This window comes from Xiphophorus hellerii, chromosome 7 (assembly GCF_003331165.1).
Source record: "Xiphophorus hellerii strain 12219 chromosome 7, Xiphophorus_hellerii-4.1, whole genome shotgun sequence".
In the NCBI taxonomy this organism is placed as follows: Eukaryota; Metazoa; Chordata; class Actinopteri; order Cyprinodontiformes; family Poeciliidae; genus Xiphophorus; species Xiphophorus hellerii.
The window spans coordinates 6,900,495-6,918,414 of record NC_045678.1 but is presented as its reverse complement, the minus strand read 5'-3'; the positions used below and the strand labels follow the sequence as shown (position 1 = coordinate 6,918,414).

Here is a 17,920-nt window from a genome sequence, read left to right as displayed (position 1 = left end):
GCTCACTGGATTAACTACAGCTTTATCAGTTTGTGAAAAGGAAAAGAAGAACCCAGCAAGGGAATAATGGAGATGCCACTGGCTGAATCCAGCTCCACCGTGAGCAAGTAGAAGGATTTCTATCCTCTGTGGATATCTGCTGCTGAAGGAACAGATGTTAGCTGGTCAATAATCAAAGCAGTAGTTATGGAGCTCTTGTCCACGCTTCATTTTGGATTTGGGAGCAAATAATCAAAATGAGCTCAATAATTCCCATTTTGATGACTCATATATTCTGAAGGACATTTTCCTTTACAGAGTTTACACAACCCATTTTATTTAATGTTTCAGTTGTGTGTGGTTTTAATTTGTGATTTATTTATAGTCTTTTGTCTGTTGTGTTTTATTTTGGATATTTAAAGAATTGTCCAGTTCCAGTGTTAAGAGTTCTTCACTAAATTAAAGTTTACTGGTCTCTGAGAGAAAAAACCTGCATTATTATGCCATCATCAATATATTACTTGGAAGTGGTCTCAATTTTATAGCTTATTTCAATAATTACTGGGTCAATTTATCATCCAGCAAAATCTGTTATTGTGGCAGGCCTACATATAATCTTAAGAGTTTTTGTAGCTTTGGAGAATACAAATTAAATCAAAGTTGCCTATGCATTTTACATGCTTTGAATTATTGTATTGCGACAAGACAAAAACATAATAATGTAATTCTTTAGATTCAAACTAGGGATGCAAGTCATCAACTAATGAGTTAATCTAGAGTGGATTGATCTCAACAAGCTCATTAATGCGAAACTTAATGAGCTTGTTTGTGTTTGTTTCTAAACAGAACCTCATAAAGTGCATTTTGCATCCCACACCAGACTCTGTTCCTATTCTGGTATGGCCCCGCCATCTTTATTTCTGTATTGACTGGTTCCGCTTAAGGGTGACCATCAAGGCCCTCTTCTGGATGGCAGCCAAACTACAACACTAAAAGAAGGTCTAAGTGGACGTTATTAGTTAATTGATTGGAACTAATTTTAATCTAATACGTCATTAAGAGATAATCAACAATCGTAAGTTGATTAATTGTTTGCATATCTAATTAAAACAGTAAGAGACATGGAAATTACACAGTAGTAATGTAGACAACTGATTTGATTAGTTAATCTTGAATCAATTTAAGGTTAAGAAATTGGGGAGAAACTAACAATTATGACTCAAAGGGGCTACAAGGTTCTCATCTAGAAAATTAAAAGCCCTTTGCTGAAGAACAAACTCAGCTGAGGTCTACTCCAAACCTGCTTTGCTTCGGTAATGGTGAAGGTACATGGTCATAAACTCTAGCATTATGTGGAAGAATCTAAAGTTAATCTAAAGAATTGACTCCAGTTCAAATGAGACATTGAGTACTGAAACTCAAAAACTGGCAATGCTAAGAGAAATTATTTAAAAAATGATTATCTGGAGAGTAATTACTTATACTCTCCAGTATAAATAACAGTAAAATAATGATTTCCCCACTGAGGAAATGGACTGAAAAAATTTAAGAGAAAAAGATATTACGCAGTAAAGTAGATGAAAAGGAGGGTTGACAAAGAAAAATAAAAAGGAAGAGAGAGCGAAAGAGAGCCGGTGCCAATGATATTTATAGCAGACAAAGCCTGGTGTCTGTTACCACAGGGGGGCTAAGAGGCTCGTCTTTCTGTCCTTTTTTTAAAATCAACACCGCGCCTCCAACTTATTGTCTTTCCCACCATCCGCCTCCCTCTCAGATCATGTTACCGTGTGCCTGCAGGGCTCTGCTGCAGCCTCTTCTCCTCGCTGATTGGGTTTGTTTGAGTAAACACGTACAACCCCGGCCTCAGTTTTCTCCCTTTGTGGGGACGAGTGCATGCCAAGACTATAAAGAGCAGCAATTTTCATTCTTCTTGCTGCCTAAATTAATCCGACATAATGTTTTATATGGTACAGCCTGTGATGGGCAAATCTGAGATCATTATCAAGCCAAAAACAAAACAATGTGTTTTCTGAAGGGATGGTGAACAGGAGGAAAGACTCCATATATTTAAGGGGTTTTTGGGTGTTTTGTTTTTGTTTACTTCAGCCCACATTTTGTTGCTCAGACCAATTTTCGTGTTGTGTTTAAAGACACTTTTAATTTTGGAAATCAAAACTGAACAGGGAAATTAAAAAATAATTTAAATCCATGACATCATGCTGCAAAACCAGTCGTTTTTTTTTGTGTGTTTTTTTAAACGACGGCAGTGTGCTGGTTCATTTATTGTTTTATTGTCGATGGATTGTGTTGCATCCACAATTTTTCTTCCCTCTCTGAAACTGCTGCTCTCCCACTCGGGAATAAAAACATTTTGTTGAAGCATCGATTATAAGATTTAGTGTGAATATATTTTGTCGTCTCTTCCCCCCCGCCCCCTTCCCTTTCTTTTTTTTTTTATTGTGGTGCTGACGGTCCGTGTTGAAGAGCAGCTAGCATTTATTCTGAAGGAAAAATAAACGTCTGCTTGTTTCCAATCTCCAACAGACCGTTTATCCCGTAAACGCTCCGCCGCTCACAATCACAATTCCCTCTTTTCCCCTCCCGTCCATCGTTTCTCTTCGGCTTCCTCTCATTTCCTTTTAATTTGATTCATTGGGGGGTTTTTTTGTTCCACATTTAGCCCTGTTCACATTCTCGTCTGTACCTCGGCTCGTTTTCTTAGTAGACAGAATGATAATTATGAGGCTGTGAGCGTCTCTTCAGCTGGACAGACTGCATTGTTGCTTAAACGTATTTCCAGAATATATATTTTTTTATTCTGTCTGACAACACAGACAGAATAAAACAGAATATCCAGGGTCTGGATAATACAATCGATAATGATCTCACCCCAGTATTAGTTTACTGACTTCAGGATTTACGGCTGCTCCCGTCACAAAACGCACAGATTAGCCAAAAACCGTTTTCCCCCCTCATGCTTACCCCTGGAAATAAAAGCGAATTTCAAATTTACTACATACCCAGTTTTTGATTCTCTGCTGCTGACAACACTGTTGCCATAGTGACCTAGAAAATACACTAGATGTTTATAACAGTGCTGCTAGACTTAAAGAATGTCCGTTCAATGCAGAGTCATCGTGTTTAGGTCAGATTAGGTTTGGTTCCTTCGCTGACAGATTGCTGCATCCCAGGTGCACCACGGAGCGTCACAAGAGGTCCTTCCTCCCAGCAGCTGTTCGACTCTATAAGACGGGTGTCCAAATTGTGGCCTGGAGGCCTCTGAGTACAAGTCAGCAAGGCTAAAAATTTGGAAAAACCCTCCCCCCCAAAAAACTGAATTTTCACATTTTTATGGGTCACAGATTGTTGACAACAGTTTGAATCCCTTTTTATATTTTGCATCTTTAATTGCGTACAAATTTCATTGAAAAGAAAATTTTGCGCAGGTGAAAAAAAACAACAAAAAAAACCACTTGTAATTTAATACATTTTGTAGTTTAAATTTGCCAGGCCAAAAAGTTTGCACGTCACTGCTCCCAAGAAAATCAATGAGTATTTACACCCCTGTTAGTATTTGCACAGTTTTAATCATTTTAAATAACATTCCCGATGGTACTGAGCATCTGTTTTTCTGCGCTGCTTTCATTTTTCATATACTGTTAATAGTCTGTTGTCAAATGTACACCATGTACATTAAACATCCTACTCAGTTGCACATCCCTCCGATCAGAGTACGCCGTTTCTGAAGACCGCACAGTTATGTTTTATAATCACAAAAGTGCCAACATGGTAATAAAATACTCCATTTCGCCCTTATTCCCATACTGTTAGCAGAGGGTTTAGAAGTGCTGCTGATTCATGTCAGGAGTCATAATATAACGGTCGCACTGCATGTAAAAACTTTACAGCATCGCAAATAGCATTCATAAATCTAGACACTAATAGGTGACACTAAAACGATGAAAGGCATTCGAACAGGAAAGCTGCCTTCAAACGTACAGGGATTGTAAAAATTACTAAGGATAAAATTAACTGTGCTCTCTAACTGCTACAGTCAATGACCAAAAATAAAACCGTGAGCCTTCACATGAGTAAGTTTTAGTCAGTAACCTCATCCTCGAGCACAATCCATAAAAAGAAAGGAAAAGTCCCTAAACCCGTGTTCTTCAAATTAAAAGAAATTTGGTGTCAACGGTTTGTGCGGCAACATTTTTTGTTTGTGCTGCAATCATTTTGAAAATATTGATAAATATCTTCAATATTTATCAAAGGTCATCAAAGGTCAACCAGCCGGTCCACATTTACGAAATCAAATGAATTATGGCGTCAGTCAACTGTGCTACGTTTGTGCAGTAAAAATGTTTATGTAATTTTTAAATTTTTTTTTAAAGAAAGTTTCCAGAGGTCACCAGAGATCAAACTGTCATTAACAAAATTAATTGTGCTGGATTATGCCTCTAGGATTTTTGTAAAACAGTCGACTGACATCAAATTTGCTTATTCTTTGTAAATGTTGGGGGGGGTCAGAGGGGATCTTTGATCTTTGATGACCTCCGAAAACATCCGTCTTTAAAATGAGAGCGGCACAAACAAAATCTTTTAGTCGCACAAAGGTTTGACACCAATTTCCTTCAGGTTGCCGCTAGAACCTGGCATTGCAGGGCAAAGACAACGAGTTGCTTGGTGGCAGTTGAAACGCAAAACACTTTCAAGATTTTCCTAGTTGCTCCATCGAGGGAAATAGAGGTAGCGACAATTAAACCTTAGTGACCTTAGTCCCCATCGCATGATAAATAGCGATGGGGACACTGGAGAGCTGCATGAAACAGTCGACCGTTTCTCGTTAGCTTGCAACAAGACAGTGGAGGAGCAGAGGAGGCTGGCAGACGTCCACCCACTGAGGGAGAGAGACAGGACGAGTGTGTTATGGTAAGGTTACTGGGGTTGTTAACAGGGGCCCCTAATCCTGGGGCCGGGCTGTAATCTTGCCACTGGTCGGCAATGGACTTCGACCCTGACGGCACGTGCGTCTGAGGACCCCCTCAACACACACTTACCCGGGTCACACACACCCCCTCACCACCACACACACAGCTGAGGAGACACAGCAGCTGAGACAGCAAAGGACGCCATTAAACGCAACACACACACAAACCCAAACCGGCAGACGTAAAATATGCACCCCAACACAATGATGATGAAGGTACAACACACACACTCACTCACGCCGGCAGCTGATGGCGCGCCGGCCTTACAACAACAAACAGTTGAGCTACTAGAAATACCACAGCGAGAGCTGAAACCGGAGGCCTGGAAGCTGAAACCAACACAAAGCACGTCCTGCAGATTCCAGCTGCGCAAAGAACCGACAGAAAAATGACAAACATTTTTATTCGCAGGCGGACACCGGGGACAATCGAGCTTTCCGTACGGCGTCGCTGAGCTGATCTCACTCACAACCGGAGACGTCGCTGTCGTCTGATTCCTTGCCACAAGTCGTGAAATGTTCCTCTAGAAGATCCTGAGCTGTGACTGAATACATCTAGATGCATCCAGAGCGTCAGCAGCTACATTTTCATTATAAACGCGTGCAAAACTCTGTCCATATTTCACTAGTCTAAAAAAACCCACCATTAGAAAAGAAACGCAACGTGAATACGTTTTTTCCCATTGTGAGTCACAAAAAAAAAGAAAACATGCAGCACCATCATCCTCCAACCACTTCCTGTCATCTTCTTCGTCTTTTCAGCCAGTAGGGACGTCCGGTTGTTTATCATGTGACTCGTGGGATGCGAAAAAAGTGTCTCCATTACAGTTGTACGAAATACACCAACTTCAATAAAACTGTGTAAAATGTACGTCTTATTCATTCAGAGCATGTATATAATGTTCAATGACATGTTCGACTTTTAAAAATACACCTTTAAAATCCAAAATAACCTCCTGGTATCTTCAGATTGCACTCAATAGAAACAGGGAACAGTAAAGGTGGACAAAACTAGTGATTTGTTTTATATTGTGATAAATATTGATATGAAAAAGACCAAGAAAGAATAAAACATCAAAACACTTTCAGCCTTCAAGCTATTTCCTAAAGGTCTAACTCTCCTGCACTCTGGATAAACCAATCTCTTGTTTTTATGTGGTGCGTTCACTGACTGTAAAAAGAGGAAAGTGGGTTTTTTTTATGACCATCCAAAGCTGGATGTCGGCTGATTCTGATCAGTTGATTTCATGGAGTAAATCTAATTATTAGGTGGATTTTCGTCCTTTTCTGGGATCAAATCTAGGGCTGAAACGATGAATCGAATTAATCTTGATGAATTGATTATTGAATTGTCAACAGATTTATTAATCGATTAATTAACTGGAGCAAATGGACTCCAAAAAGGTCACTTGCTGAAAGAACAACACACTGAGAGCTAATTAAGCCAAACTGTACAAATAAAACCTTAACGATGAAAATCTGCTAAAAACAAATCTCCCATTAATAACCTTTTGCTACCCAGTTATTAACTGGTTATTGATATTGGTGCATTGATGTGTTGAGCAGGAAGGGCTGAGCTTTTCACATGTTGACAGTAGAAGTGTTTTTAGCTGCAGATCCATCCATTTCTACAAATGATCATCCGTACACTAAAGGAACGCTGTTATTGCATTTAGGCAATAAAATGTCTCTTTTCTTTTTAAAAAAGAAACCAAAATGTATATTTACATCTTTTAAAGTATTTCTAACATTGTATAAATAGGCTTAAGTGGTTCAATGAAAAATCTGCAGAATGTGACCATTTTTTTCTATCCGATTAATCGATCACTAAAATAATCGTTAGTTATATAATGGTTATATAATGGTTTTGGGTTTTTGATTATAGTATTTCGTTGTGACTTTGTTCATCTAACTCAGTTTTGAGAGCTTGTTTGCTTGTTTTAGTTACATACTATCAGTTAAATATTGATTAGTTTCAGTTTAATTTTTTAGTAGTAGTTTTAGTTTTTTCACGTTTTGATAAATTTTCAGTTGCAAAATTCAAAAAAAGTGAAAGCATTGTATTGCGATTAAGCATACATCAATTGGGTAATGAATAGTAACTGAAGATACCATTTCCAAAAATGTATTTAATTTCTGATGAACAACAACTGACTGGTGTTTTCTCCTAACTTTTGCTGTCGCTATTTGAGGACTAGACCAAGTGCCACTAGGAGGAGTGTGGTGTGCCGTAATTTGCCAACAGCTGACGTAAACTGCTGGTATGTAAGGCGGGAAAAAATCTATTTCATATCAGTTTGAAAGACTAATAAATAGATTCACAAACAAAGAATACTATACCTATAATTTCAGTACGTTTTAGTTAGTTTTATAGACACATAGTATAGTCAGTTTTTCCACATTATTTACCGTTTTTATTTATTTCAGTTAACAAAAATGTTTTTTTCTCCCATTTCTGTTTTTGCTAGTTTTAGTTAATTATGATGTGCTTGGTTGCAGCCCTAATCAAATCCCATCATGTTGAATGAAAACCACGGTGAACTGTGGTGAGAATCTTTTGCAACCGACCCGTTTTCTTCCTGCTCACCTTCTGCTAATATATCCGATTTTTAGCCGTTTGGTGAGATGTACACTGAATCGTCCTCAAACTATTCTGTCTAGTAAGATAACACCTGAAAGAAGAAAAAAAAAAGTAGTATATGCCTGGAGGCCGTTAAGAGGAGGAGCACTATCTGGCGATGGGCAGCTGGAAGTTTTGGACGGATGCTTAATGGAAGAGGAGCTGACCAGTTTGTTCCACTCCTCTATTCCACAGCGAGCGCTCGGCCAGCGTGGGCCGCCTCTTTGAACGCGCTGCACTAAAATACACATCTGCTTCACCGGGCGGTCTCCTGAACGGTAACACAGTAACACGAGCCCGGTGCAAAGCACCTATAAATCTGCTTAATGGTGCATTCAGGAAAGCCACAGAAGAAGAACAAACTTAGAAAGCCCCAACGGGGGAGGGGAGGTTAAACCAGGACTCGCAGCCCGACATGAAGTAAACAAACCACTCCGGAGAGCTCCGCAGAGAAATACTCCAGTACTTTAATGGAAATGTGGAGAAAATATTCCAAATTTAGCAGGAAAAACACAATTTTCTATATATATTTTTGTTTTATAACAGTGTAAGATGCACTGCAAAAAAAGAAAATCGAGTAACATTTCAGGAAGATGTAGGAGTCAGTAATGCCTTAATCGTGATAAAAAGTGCAATTTCCACTGACAGATTATTTACCCCACAGAAAGACATTTTTCCTAATGTTAAAATGAAAAAATCTGCCAGCATAACTGATACTTCTAGATCAATATTACTGAATTATTGACTTAAAACAGGCAACTAAATCTTGCTGAAAAGTTACTTTTAAGTTAGTTTTGACTTATGTCAAGATATCAGGAAGCGGAGGTAGGAGACAAGAATCGTACCATCAAAGCTTCTAGGTGCAACAAGTATGTGATGACCCAAACCGATAAATTAAAACCCAGGCCTGTGGGGATACTCACAGAGAAGAAGAGGTCCATGACGCGGGTGTCCAGCAGCGCCTCCCTCCAGGACTCCGTAGGCTTCAGCGTGACGTTCTGCGTGGCCTCGAACATGGCGATGTAGTGGCGCCCCAGTGGTCCGCCGCCGGTTAAGGCCCACAACAGCAACAAAAGGAGGAGGAGGAGAAGAATATAGGAGGAGAAAGAGGAGTACAGTGAAAGCAGCGGCTCCTGTCAGCCGGCTCCGTCTCAGTGGTTAGGTCTGGTTTGTGGGAGAAGCCTCTTGATACTTGTTCTTCCTCTCATTAACCCCGTCAATCTATTTCTCACAATAAGAGTCGGGTTTTCTCAGCCTCCCCCCCTGATCTGCTCCATGTCGTCTTCCTTTCTTCCTCGGCTCTTTATTTGCTCAAGCTTGTACCCACGCAGTTAAAGCGGGTCCTTCTTTCTCACCCTCCTGTTTTCCCTGACTTTTCCAGTCTATGACACCCGCCTCCTCTCGCTCGCTCTGACAGCCTCTTCGCTCCTTGTCCTCTCGCTCAACCCCTTCCCTTCCACCCGGCCTCCCTGCTTGTGCGCTCGCTTTTCTCTCCTCTGTTTCCTTAAGATCTGAGACTCCGCTCCTCTGGGAGAAATGCCCGAGGCTCCTTACTGTCCTCTCTCTCTCTCTCCAGCCCTCCTCGGCCAATCACCGGGGCTTTCCGACTGACCACTTCCAAGATGAAATTCATGCCGTTTTTTTCCCCATCACTTTAAAAATAAAAACCCCAAAACTTCTCAGTTAATCGCCCGTTCTCCAACTTGAAATTTTTAACCTAAAAACTCAATGTGGGTTGTGTCAGCCCGTTGCCACAACACAGACGCAGTGTGCTTATTTAAACCGTTTATACATCCACAACCGGCCTGTTCTTAAACCCACAATCTGTAACTACACCACCGCAACACTTCCCGTTGTTGTTCGAAACGTCTTAAAAAAAACACACACACTCCCATAACAAGCTTTACCAAAGCTCATTGAAGCACATCTTCTTTAAAGCTACAGTTTCTCACCAGCTTGAATGCAGTTCACACACCCACAGTGCTCTACACTCAAAAGAGAGATCTTGTCTCTTGTTATTACGACTCACCAAACATCAGCAAAACAAAAACGTCCACATGAAAGGGCCTGATGGAGACGCCTGCTTGTATTTATTCCATCTACAGTCTATTTTCCAAAGTAAAAGAATAATAAATTTGGGATCAATAAGTTGATTAATGTGTGTATGGAGACACGCACAGGACATTATTAAGTCAGGGTTTCCCCCAGTGTATTATAAGTCTGGCGGGCCACCAGGCTTTACTTGTGCCCCCACCAGGCTAAACACTGCTTATTTATTTAAGTCTTTTTAAAATGTTTGCATTTTAAGACTTTATAGTTGGTGTTCAGATATTAATTTTCCAAACACACATTATTATCAAGTGATATTTTCAGATTTCCTGTCAACTTTACACACTTTTTAATTCAAAAACACGACGGGCCGCTGGATGAACGACTGCAGCACCCAACCACCGGGCTTAGCAAGTTTTCTGGGGGAAACCTTGATTAAGGTGTGCCACCACTGATTAACACCAAGTCAGATTAAAGATTAAACCACCCAATATAATGGACCTTACCTCAGGGGCCGCTTTTCATTGGCTGATGCCCATTCTACGTGGTCACGTGCGTGGCCGTCTCACAAACACACTTAGCTTCCCGTTAGCTAAGTACAGCATAATGGCAGAACTGATACAACTTCTACACCTTGAAGCCTGTCTGCTACACAGTCTTACGTTAGCTAAGCAGATCAATATGCAATGTGTCTGTATCTGACATACACTAAAGATTTTATTTTAGCAGAAAAGGCTTTGGACTAAACTGTTACTCGTGTTAGCCACGTTAGCACCAAGTACAGCTAGTCAATCAACCATCGCTGTGTTCAGGGAAGCGCTGATTAATAATCGAGAAATAATTATCAAGCCTGGAAACTTGATATCGTAACGGACTGAATGTTGTGTTTTTAACGTAATCTTTGCTCGTCTTGCGGGGTGCAGGCGGTTGCCACGGTAACAGGTGTGCTTAAACTACAAAGAGAGAGAGAGAGTAAAAAGGTAGGAGTGGTTTTGAGTTGATCACCTGTTCAGGTTATTTTACCTTTGTTTACCTTTGCTGTGGCTCATTACAGCCGCTGTAGTTTCTAAACGTTGGACTAATTACCTCGTTCGTTTGTGAGTTTACGTCATTCACAACAAACATCAAATGGAACAAATATATTTCATTAAATTTTAACAAACAAATGGCTTCTACCGCGATAATTATGTGAAATTAAATTAATTATATCCCAACTTCAGAAGATTTGCCTTTACCTTTACAGAGCTCTTTGGTTCCTCCTATCAGTCTGTAGCTTCTCATATTGACGTCATCAAACCAAATTTCAGATCTACCATAACTGACTGACACCTGCTGGCCTCAGGTTTGCAACCAGCTTGTGACAGAGAAACCAGTAACCTCCTCCCAGATGATGACATGAACTTGTTAGTTCCTCTGTCCATTGTAGTAGCTGATATATTGTGAAAATCCGGTAGAAATGATGCACTAATCGAGTCATGTTTACATAGAAACAACGCGCCGCGAGGCTTTGCTTGTGAGACTTGCGGTCACGTGGGTCGGTTGTGGGCGGAGCTTGGTAAGGTCCATAGCACTCAACCACAAAAAACATCCAGTTATAATAATCTATTATAATGAATTATTTTATTTTATCATCATTTTTAAGACTGAATCCTTTAGTAACTATCCAAAAGGTTTCAGTTTTTAATGGGTTGTAACAGTAACAATAGTGTAAAACTAATTATTATCCACTTTCCACAACACCTCACTTTGATTGACTTCACCCATCCAGATGCAATTTTAAACACAGCTACAAAAATAAATCCAATTATTACTTTGAGCTTACATTTCTGTTTAGATTTCTACATCAACATAAACTGATTTTTTCTAAATTATATTTTTTTTAAATCTCATTTCCCCCCCCCGGCGGTCAGCCGGCATCGCTGCACCGCGGCTCAGCGACAGCACAAGCCGGAAACTTCCACAGGAATGTTTGATCAAAGCCAAGCGGCAGCAGAAGCCGGCAAGGTCACGCATTCCTCCGACGCCAGTTCGGTCCCTCCCCGGCGCACACGCCCCACAACAACACGGCATGCCGCACTTTGGGCACAAAAGTTGCCACCTGTTTAAGGTTCTGAAGGACTCTTTAAAAATAGAGAGTACGTGGCGGACGATCACAAGCTAAATACTTCTAGAGAGGGGTAGCTGAGTCCCGTGAACTCAAGTTTGATTGGAGACCAAAATTGCATCATTTGTTACATTTCCACATGTTGGGGTTTGCTGTTACACTGTAGTGTGTCGACAAAAACCCAACCATTTAATAAACCTGTTCCCCTCCTCGACTGTAGGGGCGCTGCAACAAGACCTAATCTGGGAAACAACACAAAAAACCTCATAAAAAGACATGAGCGCAGCTTCCTTTTGTGCTAAATGTAAACAAAAATGGAGTAGTGCCAGATTTCAGTGGTTGTAGAATTTCTCTTTTGCTTTGGTAAAAGACCAAGAGTAATCTCTCCCGCTAACGCTAGACACAATGGTTTGGTTGTATTAATGCAGAATACCCTGCAATACAGTCCACTTCCTGCTTTTGGAGCGGTCTCTGTTCCACTCGGCATTCATATATACATACGAACTGCACCTGCGTTCACTTCAACCAAACCGAGACCTCGGCTTTTAGGTGGACCAGATTTGGCTTTTTTGAGAGTTTGACTGCATGTTCACACTTCCCCAAACGAACCAGACTTTTCAGTCAAACAAGCAAAGTGTGTTCATGTGTCGGACTGGCACAAGTCCTAAATACAGCTGAGAATCTAACATGCTACATAAACCAAAATTTCCTTTTATTCCACTGCTATGTGCTCCTTTTTTCGCCTATAAAAAGAAACACTAACAAAATATCTCTCTTGGTGCGTTCACACCAAACACATTCTGCTCGTCATAAAAAAAAAAAGCAACGCTGCAAGTTCAGCACATGTGCACTTTGAACGCAGACACTTGATGGTACGTTCACACCAAACGCATTTTGAGCATCAAGCATGTCTGCTTTACATTCAAAGCCTATGTGGAGGCGGGTCGGTAGTGTGTCAGACGAGTCAAAATCGCTCTAAATGTTGTTTTCCATTGCAGACCTATTTGACGCTCAAAATGCTCCAGACACGTCAAGCCACGCCGCGCTAGACGCTCAAAACACGCCGTTACGGGCCCTCGACGTGCCCCCAACTGTAAATGTACCATGAATGTGAAACGTGTTTGGTGTGAACGCACCAAAAGTCTGTTTAAAAAACAGAGAGATTCAATGTTGCATGATTTACTTCTTGAAGACAGTAAGGTCCGCCTACCTGTCTATGCAAATACAACTATCCAGTTGAAATACAGCATAAGCTATTGCTAATATTTGCATTGACTGAATTTAACTGAAGTTCTGAATGTTTAGTTCCCACCCAATCAGAACCAGAAAAAGGAACCGGTCTGTGTGTGTTTGTCATTCCAACACGATGAGTAATGAACCCGGAGTGACGACGACATGTGGCTGTGGTTTGTGGGTTTTTAAAAGACATCACCTGCTACTATCTCAACCACTCCAGCAGGCTCCAGAATACCTAATGCGCCACGTCAATTTTCCACTCCAAAGACGAGATGTAATGACAAACTGTCAAAGAGGGAAAGAAAATGAGAGACAGAGAGAGAGAGAGAAAAAAAGAGAGAGAGGGTAACTCAGCCCATGTTAACCACCAACCACAAGTTTCAATCAAATGCAAGTGAAAAAGCCCGCATAATGAAAGTTCTCACAAAGAGTTGTCGAGTCTGCAATCACAGCGATGTGTAAACATAAAAGTTAATACCTCAGCCATCATCAGCCAGGAGCGGTACGTTGCAGTACGCTCAACTGTGACACAGATTTTTATCGTCTATTTCTGCCCTGTAGGGTCCGGCAGGACGCTGGGGGGTCGACCACGTGCGCCACAGAGTTTTGTGACCTGCAAGGTGCCAACAACTGTAAAATTCTCAAACCGGTGCCGGCACAAACGCACGACAGAAAGAAAACAAGGAGTTAAATTAAAGCAGAAGAAAGAAATGTAATGTGGAAAGATTTGTTTAATAATGTATCAGCGCCTTGGAACCATGACGACACAAAAAGTAATGTACCGGATCAATTTTTTTTTTTTAATTGTTCAAGCCTTTTTGTTCATATTTTTCTAAATGTGTACGTCATTTAGACAGTAAATAATCAGGGATTTCACCAAGTAATTTGTTTAAGCATTTACAATGATGTTCACAGGGGCTGCGTTTCCATTAACCACACAATTGCTAAACTGAATTTACGTGGAAACAAGGCAATTTAAGAAAAACATGTTTTTTCATAGAAAGGTTTTGCGCTGAGATGCGTATTGAAATAGATGTATTTCGCAAAACTTCAATGGATACGGGGTTTTTTTCCGCTTCACAGAAATTGCGTGATCAACAGCCGGACGTTGCTACTGGCAGAAACAAGGAAAAAGACTACAAGAAGTTACAGGAAAACAAAGGTTTGTTTTGGGGGGGTTTCCTGGACGATATGCAGCTGGCTCCACCAGAGCGCTTACAGCATCTTCCGTAAAATCCTCAACTACAATTTCCCCAAAACGCCATTCTTTTTTTTATTCTTGTGTGATTTTAATTTCTTATCTTATTTCTGATTTTACAAACAGTAACATGCTACCAGTAGCCTAGCATTTTGTCAGACTGCTCCATATATAAGAACTTTATCAGCAGGAAGTGAATTCATTCATGTCTGTAGGTGTTAAATCAGATATTGTTTAGAAACACATGGTAAGCTTTAACGTTGATTTCTTAATTAACTTTATGTTTGACCAGTAAAGGGTCAAACATAGAGAAGCTTTATTTAGGACAAAATATCCTTTGCCCAGAAAGAAAACCCGATAAGACAGCATGATGAATGTGATTTCAATCATTTAAAAGAGTCTGTGTATCTCCAAGAAGTTATTTTGTTTCTGCAATTCAATTGAAAAAGCTAATAAACAAAAATTCTAACTTTCAGTTTCTCTGATTTTAATGTAGAAATGCTATGTTATTAACATGTTAGGGCCCACGCAGTAAAGGGAAACACTGCTGACTTTACAGTCCTCCTGCAGCAGTAATGCATAATCAAATGAATAAAAATGAACTGGTAACAGTAGGGCTGGGCGATAAATAGATTTTATTGATCAATCAAAATTTCTGTGCAAGAAGATTGAATTTCTGGAAAAAAATGTGTTTTTTTTTTTTACTAATTCACTCCTTGGGGGTCCCTGAGGTTCAGAGTGTCAGCCCAGCCAGTGCCAGGCTGTTTGATAAACATGACTTTCAGGCTGGATTTATTTGGACATAGGTTGACTCATAGACGGGATGATTGAATCATTTTTTAAACTATTTTCTGTATTTTTAAATTTCTTTAATGTAAACTAAAATCGAATATAGGATTTGGCTTGAAAAAAAAAAAACCTGATATTATTCTTAAGCCATTTCACCCGCCCCAAGGCAACAGCCATTGATTTCAAGTACTTGACTGGGAATGTAATGGGAAACGTCCAACCAGAAATAAATGACATTTCGTGTTATTTATCAGGAATTATTTATTTTCTTTTGAGTGTCAGGAAGCGGCATGAGATCCTATTTTTGTTCACCTGCATCATGACGAGATTAAATAAACTACTTCATTTTCTCCCCAGATTCAACAGAACACATCAAAAACTTTCAGCTGTTGCACAAAAAACCGCATCAATCAACCTGGCAGCATTTTGTGACGGTTTTAAATAGCCAACATCCTGCTGATCCTGGTAATCTCAACATTTTGCAAGCCTGAACAACCTTCACGCTGAAGGATCGGTGGATTAGCGGGCTTCTCTTCTATCCCCTATTCATTATGTCCGATCAGCGCAGAGGAGGGTCCCGCTGCATGGTGGTGGGGGGGTGAAAGGCTGCCAGTGGCCATGTAAAGACCGCAGCGCTATGCTACGGCGCGTGGTGGGGTTTAAGTGATATATCCTGCCACAAGACCGCCCTGCAGCCTCGCCATGTGGAATAACAGTCCAGGAATACCTCCTCTGCGACCTGTTCCCCCTCCCTGTTGAGCCCCTCCCATCTGTTTAGGCAGACGTTGTCATTAATTCAGCTTCCAGTGGGGGGAAACCAATAATAAAGCAATTACACACTGGTTTTTCATGCCAGTTTTTTTCCCCCCCTACGAATCCAAGCGAAATCTATCTAATGCAGTAACATGAGACGAATACTTTCTTCGTATGAGCGAGCGCTCGCAAATCCCTTATAAACTGCACGCTATCGCAATTCCACCCTGTGCCTTCTTTCAATGAATGAGCGGCCTGCACATCCACCAGCTTTTCCGATCAGCTGTTTACTCCGTCCCACTGTTGTTTAGATAGCAGTCGCTTAGGATTCTTCGTGGTGGGTCATAGGGGTTGAACCAATTAGTCGACTAGTCGACTCTAAGACGTCTCGCTAGTTTTTACATTTCATGTCGACTAGTCGCAGTCATGTGATTGCCGGTGGTGACAGCCTGTGCTGATCTGACAGCACAGTATACGTCACAAGACACAAGAAAAATAAGTTAATACATTAGTTTAAATGATATGTAGATGGATGCATATTTGTGGTTGTACAGTGTTTTTAAAAGGAGATGGAGTTGCAGCTGCAGTCCACTACAAAACACGAGCCGTCTAAAACTCGCCCCCTTCCCGCTAAGGATGTCACTTAGCCGGCTCGCGAGTGTCTTTGTCACGACGATCTAACTAACTAACTAACTAACTAACTAACCGCAGATCCCCACCATGGCGAACCCGCTGCAGTGGTGGGCCAGCAACCAGGGCAGATTTCCCCGTCTGGCAAACCTCAGCAGAAAATATTTAGCTGTTCCGGCAACCAGCACTCCCAGCGAGAGGATTTTCTCTCTCGCTGGGAATACCATTACGAGAAAGCGGGCAAGCCTTCATCCGGCTCATGTTGATGCCCTTGTTTTCCTACATGTCAACCAAGAAAAAACCCCAACAACTCTTAGCGAAGAGAATATTGACAGCGAGTTAACTTTATTTACCCCCCCCCCCCCCCCCCCCCGCCACCTCTTTTTATTGTTTTTACATGCCATCTAAAAGATGTGCGTTTCCTTTTGAATGTTGGTTTCCCAGCAACTTATTATTTATCATAAACTATCCCGATGTTTTGTTGTTTCACTTGTTGCTGTTCTGTGTAAATGCCGTATTTTTCCGTGAAAACGGGTAATAAAGCCTGTACGTTACTCCAAAGCTTTGCGTCTTGCGTTGCTATGACGTCACAACGACTAGTCAACTCGACATCGACTCGACTTTTATCATGTTGACGTTGACTAGAAAATATCTTAAATCGTTCAATCTGCTGAGTCAGCAGAGCTTCCTGCCGCGCATCGGGCGGAGGAGAAGCAGGTGGTTTCGTTGAATTCAGCTGTAACCAAACGGGATCCGTTCATAACAAGTTTGGCTTGTGATGTTCCAAAAGCACCATGTAGTCAGTGTGATAATTTGACTCCTATAGTAACTATCCAGAGATCATCAGCATCAGCCGGTGTTTAGAAAAAAAAAGTCAGACCCGACTTTGTGCAACAAACTTTTCCCCGATGCTCACGAAGAATCTCCATAATAGACTTAGTAAAAGCAGGAGAAGGCGAGAGTGTGTGTGTGTGTGTGGGGGGGGGGTCAATATTTGCCGTGAAAATAGCTAATAAAGCCTCCAAGTAGTTGTGAAGGGTTTTTGCGCTTACGTCACTATGACGTCACCGCGACTAGTCGACATCGACTCGACTATTATCATGATGTAGTCGACCTTAAAAAATATGTAGTCGTTCAACCCCTAGTGGGTCAGGGCCAAGGCAAACAGTCGGCATCACCTTACACATACCCTAATCCTAACCCTAACCTCGCGGCCACAATGCCCAGAGCGCGACCTTAGGAGAGCTGATGTGAAAACCGAGACCGCTCCGACACAGGCATCCACTCAACACAAGCACACGCTGCAAAAAAACACAAAATCTTAGCAAAATACCATTTTTGGTCTCGTTTCTAGTGCAAATTTCACGGTACACTTGAAATAAGACAAAACAAGTAGCATTTCAGTAAGCTTGTTTTAAGTCTATAATTCCTTAATATTGTACTAGTTTTCCTAACAGCTTATCTCATTTAAAACGTGGGATTAATGAAATAATCCACCAGCAGGAATTGCATTTTTTAAAATAAATAAGAAATTATTAACTTAAAACAAGCTGCTATATCTTGCTCAAAAGTTAC

At 40.9% G+C, this 17,920-nt stretch overlaps 1 protein-coding gene across 1 annotated transcript in view; it reads right to left on the bottom strand.

Annotated features, from left to right (window-relative positions):
* Positions 1–17,920, bottom strand: part of xpo4 (exportin 4) — a 56,936-nt gene that overhangs the window by 26,889 nt on the left and 12,127 nt on the right. Inside the window, exon 7 of the mRNA XM_032568672.1 lies at positions 8,510–8,622. Coding sequence (XP_032424563.1) covers positions 8,510–8,622 — 113 coding nt within the window. The remainder of the gene's footprint in view (positions 1–8,509; positions 8,623–17,920) is intronic.